The sequence below is a fragment of the Poecilia latipinna genome, unplaced genomic scaffold (assembly GCF_001443285.1).
Source record: "Poecilia latipinna isolate Pla-1442-1.1 unplaced genomic scaffold, P_latipinna-1.0 Scaffold5215, whole genome shotgun sequence".
In the NCBI taxonomy this organism is placed as follows: Eukaryota; Metazoa; Chordata; class Actinopteri; order Cyprinodontiformes; family Poeciliidae; genus Poecilia; species Poecilia latipinna.
In genome coordinates, this window is record NW_015117831.1 from 1 (window position 1) to 7151 (window position 7151).

General features: G+C 48.0%; 1 protein-coding gene across 2 annotated transcripts; it reads right to left on the reverse strand.

The window, feature by feature from the left end:
- Nucleotides 1–1613: 1613 nt before the first annotated feature.
- bcap31 (B cell receptor associated protein 31) lies at nucleotides 1614–6912 on the reverse strand. Of its 2 annotated transcripts, none has more exons than XM_015026680.1 (8): nucleotides 6790–6912; nucleotides 6004–6103; nucleotides 4632–4732; nucleotides 4413–4557; nucleotides 3128–3263; nucleotides 2464–2590; nucleotides 2291–2396; nucleotides 1614–2096 (listed from the first exon to the last, which is right to left on the reverse strand). In XM_015026680.1, exons 2-8 carry the CDS (start codon nucleotides 6093–6095, stop codon nucleotides 2075–2077), a joined length of 729 nt encoding a protein of 242 aa, XP_014882166.1. In that variant the 5' UTR covers nucleotides 6096–6103; nucleotides 6790–6912; the 3' UTR covers nucleotides 1614–2074. The 2 variants fall into 2 exon arrangements, with proteins under 2 accessions (XP_014882166.1, XP_014882165.1); XM_015026679.1 differs by having other exon boundaries at nucleotides 1614–2101; nucleotides 2296–2396; nucleotides 6790–6909.
- Nucleotides 6913–7151: the final 239 nt, after the last annotated feature.

Consider the following 7151-nt stretch of genomic DNA (forward strand, 5'->3'; position numbering starts at 1 on the left):
CGATCGATCGATCGATGTATTGGGGACCCCCGGGCTACAGCATGGGTGCTGGGTTTAGTGTGGATGTGCACATTGATCCTCTGATTTTTTATTTTCTCTGTGAAGAAGTTGATAATTCACTGCAGGCTGTTAGAGACACAGGAGGGTTTGTGATCCTATCAGCTGCTGCTAATAAAACTCCTGCATTGATCACGTTTTTATGATTTCCTCCCAGTGAGAAACCATAACTTCAGCCTGTCTATAGATTTCCTAATAAACATGAAGTTGAGTTTTTACGTGCAGCCCTGCAGTCCTTCATGTCTCACTGTTGGAGCGTTTCTCCAGATTTCTTCCTACCAGACTCGATCTTCACTGCAACAGGAGAAATGGATCAGTGAACATGATCTACCAGCTGCTCAAAGTAAAAGCTCTTCAATTAAGATTGAAGGTGTTAATATTCCCAAATCCAATTTTCCCAGAAAACCTTACAGCTTAGTGAAACATTGCAGCATCCCTGCTGCTCTTACCTTTTTTATTCTGCAGGTGTGGAGAAAAGTGGCATCGCTGCTGAATGAACCCAGACCTCCTCAGGATTCATCTCAGACTTTCCCATGTTCTCTGGATATTGTGAGTCTGGAGGAAAACTTTGTTTCTTCCGTCTCTACATGGCAGGGACATCCTTAGTGTATTAAAATACACTAAAAATATGATTTCAGCTCCCAGAAAGTCTGGAGCTGCGGAGATATGCGTTAGACACCCAGGAGTCTCTGTTCCCTCCTCTAGTTGAGCAAAAGGTTCCCACTTCACTCTGAGATTTAAACTTGGCCAATTTTTCAAACCTGAGACGACTAATGTGACAATAAAAAAAAATCTTTGGTATTAAAGGTTTGGAGCAACAGACTGATTTCTAACATCCGGTTGTCTTGAACATTTGATGAAGACTAAGAAAACTGCCACATATTTAGTTTTTTATATAAAGTTAGCATCAGAGCTCACTGCTGTCAGGTGGGTTCAAGCCAGTCTGTTCAGTAATTGGAAAATATTTAAATTTAGTCATTTAATCTGCGCCAAGAGGAAACGGCGACTCAAAACTGAAAAACACAAAACTGATTAAATATAATTTCATTACTGTGAAAACATGTAAAAATACATATTTATGTAAATGTGAATAAATAAAATGTGAATGTTCTCATCCCTTTATGTTTGTGTTCATGTTTTTACATTAATGTAGGGATAAAATAAACTCAATCACATGGAGCCGACTCATTTCTGACCTTTGACCCTTTGGCAGCTGTTAGGCAGTAGGAACAGACGTGTGTGTCCTGAAACGCTTCAGGTCGCTGCAGGTCTGAGGAAGAGGAGGAAGAAGCCATCATGTTTAACCTGAAACTGAGTTTCTCATCTGCTGAGCCGTTTCCATGACGATGCATCTGTTTAGGCAAAATTTAAACTCGGCAGCAACTCTTCATTTTAAAACACTAAACTGTTAAAGTCTGTTTCCGTCAGGACCATCCGGCCAATCACAGAGCAGCACTGTTCAAAACACTCCAGCTTCACAAACTGTTGGAAAACTTAATCAGAACCAAAGACATTCTGCAGCATCTCGGACACCAGAACCAGAACCAGACAGACTCTGAAGAAGAACAGAAACAAGTTTATTATATTCTACCATTAAAACAAAAATCTGATCAATGAATCAGAAAAACTATCATGTTCCTCGGCCCAAACTGAACCAGAACCAAGCCTGGTTCTGTTTGGAGACAGAAACGGGTCCATACCGTCACAACAGAACTAAGGAACAGCTTTAGACTGAAGGACGTTTTCTCATTTTAAAGCAGAATGCTTCAAATGTAATGGCTGATGCTTTTATTTTGGAATGAAGCTTTTCCTGCAGGAAACATAATCTGGAGTCACGTTTGTCCTCAGAGGTCAGCAGCTTCACATTGGTTACAAACAAAAGGAAAAACAGACGTAAACAGACAGTGGGATCAGCCAATCACAGCACAGCATGGCCACTGACATCAGAGCAGGATGATGAGGTCGAAGCTGCAAATGTCTGAGGCGGCGATGAAGACGACAGTCTGGAACCGAATCGTCAGTCAGACTTCTTGTCGCTGCTCGCCTGCAGTCAGAGAGCAGGGCAAAGACACCGTTACATGGGAGGTCAGATTCTCTGTGATTTAAGGCGGTCTAACGGACTTAAGCGGTTAGATCGCCTTAAGTCCGTTAGACCGCCTTCCTGTTACCTCCTGGATTAAGGCGGTCTAACGGACTTAAGGCGGTCCCTCGATGCTGCCGCTGACTGGAGGAACTCGCCTGCAGCTTGCTGTGCTCCTGCAGCAGCCGGTCGTACTCCACCGTCAGGTTCTCAGCCTGTTTCTTCATCGCACTCACGTCGCTCTCTGATTTCTGCAGAGCTGCATCAGAACATCAGAGGTCAGATTAAACCTTAAAGCTTCTTCAGCTCTCATGTAACCTCCTGACCTTTCTTGGTGTCCTGCAGCTCCTCCTTCAGGGTTTTCAGCTCCTCCTTCAGAGCCTTGTTCTCCTCCTGGATTCCCACTCCTTTCTTTCCGGCTTCTGGAAGGTTTATTCTAGCCTCACGCAGTTTCTGAGGAAAACATGGAAACACAAACTTTAAAGTCCTGACTGACCCGAATGTTACACCGTTCACTCTGATTTATCCAGAAACTAACATCAGCTGCTTCTCTGACTTCCTGTTACCTCCTGGATTAAACCATAATCTGTTTAATCTGGCCCGACTCCGCCCACTCAGACCTGCACTTTTTGATTGGCTTGTTATGATGATGTCATCTGGGACCAAACAGGCTGGATCGCACTAACTGGACTGAGTAGCTGAAAGTATTTCAGGACTTCCAGCTGTGACCTTTGCCCTCCAGCTGACCTGAGCGACGCTGTGATCTGAACTCCATCCATGTAAGAAGCTCAAACGTTTCTGTGAGAAGGAAGCCGCTTCCATCACCCGTTCTACGTTCAGAAATTAGCGTTGATGGAAACCCGGCAGCAGCAGCTGTTCAGAACCAGGCGGTCGACATGTTGGCAGCAACACGCCGACCTGCAGCATCGGCGGTGCCGATCCGGCTCAGACGACCCGTAGAACCAGAGAGGAGGAAAAGGGGGCCGTCACCTCCTTCAGCGCCTCGTTCTCCTCCATGAAGTTCTGTGCCGCGGTGCTGGCGCCCTCCGCCTGCTTCCTGAACGCCTCGTTGGACGCCATGAGGGTGGCCTGCTGTGACAGCAGCGTGGCGAGGCGCCGCAGCAGCCTGCAGCACAAACACACCAACACAATCAGTCAGCGACATGAACTCTCCTGGGATCAGGACACACACACACACACACACACACACACAGTGTGCTGAAGGTGATGATGTCAGAGTGAGTAACAGGAAGGGAGCAGCAGGTGAGGACGCCGATGTTTCTAATAACTTGACTCATCTGGAGGAGGCAGCACAGTGCTCATGTTGGGAGTATGTAAATTTGTGGTCTCTGCAGTGCAACAGCTGCGTGGAGTCAGCAGGAGGCGGCCATGTTGTCATGTGACCCAGGAACACATGCAGCTTGTAAATATCTGCCTGCTGATGCATTCAGGAGCTTTCAGGCAGCTGCAGCTATTTGTGGCAGGTTTCTGCTCCACAACGCCAAGATGCTGCGACGCCGCTGGGGCCCCGACGCCGCTGGGGCCCCGACGCCGCTGATCCGCTGCCACCATTTCCAGAGAAGCGAGTCCCAGCTGCTCAGCTGGATGTCCTAACAGAGCGCCAGCTCTGACCCGACTCCCCACATGGTTCTGGTCTGACTGTAAAGGACCAGTTGCTCCCAGTCTAATGAAGATTCTCGATGTTCATCTGAAGATTTTTCAGCATCAGAAACTTCCAGTGAAACATTAAAACTGAATGTTGGCTACAGTGACTCCGTGGCCTTTCCCTCCAGTCTGGGACCAGCACTGGGAACACTGGGACTACTTTCCGCGGCGGATGAATTGCTGTGAGGTTGGAACCTGGTCCAAACAGCAGAGCGGCTTCCTTCCAATCCTCCAAGCCGGGAAACCGATCGGGTTGTTGCGTCCAGAAGCGGAGCGGCAGAGAAAGGGCTTCCTCCGCTCCAAATATGGCCACCGATGACGTCACACCCCCAAAATACTCCCAGCAGCTGCGCCGGCTCCAGCCACACGTCTCCTCCTGACTCCCGGCGCAGGAGAACTTCCTCCCAGACTCAGGTTGCAGCAGCTGCAGGATCACATGCTGCAGCTGCTGCGACACAGCAGGCGGGCTGCTGCGACACAGCAGGCGGGCTGCTGCGACACAGCAGGCGGGCTGCTGCCACCCCCTGCTGGTAGGACACACGAACTACAAGGAGCAGCCCAGGCTGATGGTCAGAGTGTGTGTGTGTGTGTGTGTGTGTGTGTGTCTCACAGGCAGAGCAGCAGGGCGAAGCCGGCGATGTACTCGTTCCTCTGCGCTCTGAACAGTTTCATGTGGATGTGTTCGATGGCCGTCGGGTTGTTGGTCACGTCCACCTTGTCCGTCAGGCTGTACTTCCTCGCCTCGCGGAACGCATCTGGACACACACACACCGTTACCATGGCAACAGACCGGAGGCCTACCGGGTCGGGACCGTTCAGGCCGACGTACCTATGAGGAGGAAGACGAGGATGGCGATGGCCACCATGAACCAGGTGTTCCCATAGAGCGCCACAGTCTGCACCAGCCGGGACTTGAAGATCCGACTCCACCTGAACACACCAGGAGGGAGAACTGGGTCAGAATCGGGTCAGGACTGGGGTGAGTCCAGTTCCTGGTTCAGAAAGCAAGGTTAACTAACTGAGATTCTCAGGGTTTCAGTTTCAGACCAGGAGAAACGAACTCAGGATAACTGAACTCTGAGTCCAGAGTACAGGAAGCCTCGACCAATGGCATGCAGGTATTGCGATTCACCATGACAACGGCACAAAAGAAACCCGAAATAGTCGGGTTCCAGCAACCCGGGTTGCTGATGTGCTCAATAGTACTGAAGTCACAATAAATGATCTTCACAGTCTGGACTCGTCGTCCAGAACCAGAATTATTTTATCAGATCCTTTTTCTCTCTGGTAGCTTCTAGATCAGGGGTGCCCAATACGTCGATCGATCGGAAAGGTTCTGAGTCGATCTCAGCAGGTGACAATCTGATCGCCACCAGGAAGCTGAGAGCAGCACTTCCTCTTCTGACGGGCTTATCAAAAATATTCACCAAGATCCTAAACGTTTGTAGCTTCATTAAAAAAGAATAATTATAAAAAGTCAACGAAACATGTTAAAATTAATAATCTCAGTAATTATTGTTTCAACAAGGTGTTGCGCAATTCAGTGCGTTTCGGTCCCATTAACAGAAAAAAAAAAAAGAAAAAAGCGACTCAAAGACCGACTGAGAGCAGAGCAGGAGTTTAAATTAGCTACTCGACCACCACTGTGTCCATGAGAGGCTTATTAATAATCGAGGAATAAATATCAAGCCTGGAAACCTGATATGTAACGGACTGAATGTTGTGTTTTTAAAGTAATCTCTGCCACGATAATTATGTGAAATTAAATGAATTATGTCCCGACTTCAGAAGATTTGCCTTTACCTTTACTGGGCTCTCTGGTTCCTCCTATCAGTCTGTAGTTTCTCACATTTCAGTCATCAAACCAAAGTTCAGATCCACCATGACTGACTGACCTGCTGGCATCAGGTCTGAAACCAGCTTCTGACTGAGAAACCAGTAACCTGCTCCCAGTGTCAGAATCTCACTGAGGAAGAAACTGGATCAGGTTTTCTGTCACTTTATTATTTCTGCTATAACTGATGCATATTCGCATATAAAATATGTCAAAAGAGTTTAATTTGTAATTTTTATGTCTTTGTGTCATGAGGTAGATCTCAGGCGGCTGGTGAGAGAAAAAGTAGATCTTGGTCTCAAAAAGTTTGGACACCCTGTTCTAGATGCAGCAGGAGATCTAGGTGCAGCAGATCTAGGTGACTGACCTCTTGGGTGAGACGAAGGGAATGCAGAGCAGCAGGACGAGGAAGACCTCGGCGTAGAGGAAGGTGGCCACGGCCGTCCACTGGAGACTCATCTGGACTCCTGGACCGGAGAGAGACAGACCCATCAGAACCACAACAGAACCGCATCAGTCCAGTTGGTTCAGAACCATTCCTGATCTGATCCTCTCTGAGCTTCCATGTGGAGTCAGACCAGAACCCATTAGTCTGGTCCCAGTCATTCAGACCTAAACCTCCAGGTGAAAGGCCACCCCCAAGTGGAGTGGCCTAGTCAAAATCTGACCTGGAAAATCTCTGAGTCTGAATTCAATCAACTCAACAGGGCAGGGGTGGGGGGGGTCAAAGGTCATCCTCTGTGACCCTAGAGATCCTCTTAGTAGGTACAGGGTGTAAATACTGTAACAGATGAATCAAGGAGGCGCCTAGGGTGAATATTTCTTGTGGTTCTGGAGAACAGAACCCAGAATCTGGTTCGGTTCTCCAGGAATGTTCTAGGTCCGGTGGATCATTTCCCGGGAGGTGTGGCAGCCTGAAGGCTTCCTTCAGCTCCAGAACCAGCTACTAAGCTGTTCTGATCCAGAACCCCGCGGTAACAAGAACCCGGACTGGTTCCCTTAAGAAGCTTTAAACTGGATCCGGCACAGTCTATTTCCTGAAAACTAAAGTCAAACTGTCGAGTGACTCCGTCTATTTGCCGGATCCGGAAATCTTGACAATATTGGACCGGGTAATATTACCTTCAGCCCTCCTTCAGCATCCTTGACTCACCTTACAGCACAGAACCGGGACAAGAACCGGGAATCAGAGAGGAAACAGACGGACCGCTGGCTACTCTGTTAGCTTAGCCTGCTCTGTCGAGTACTTCCTGGCACATTTATGCCAGCTCACCCTGGGCGCTGATTGGACAAACTGAGAAAATGGGCGGGTCATAAAAAAACCCCCATTGCAAGTCATTTTATTAGCTTGTTTTAAATTAACAAGTTTAATTTAAAATATAAATGAACGTAGATTAAATTAAATTATCTTTTATCATTAAAACTATGGTTTGGTTCTGGCCCAGTTTGGCGAACTGGGTCAGTACCGCCGGTTGTCAAACGGTCCACTAAGACTACGTGTTACCAGCAGCTTCC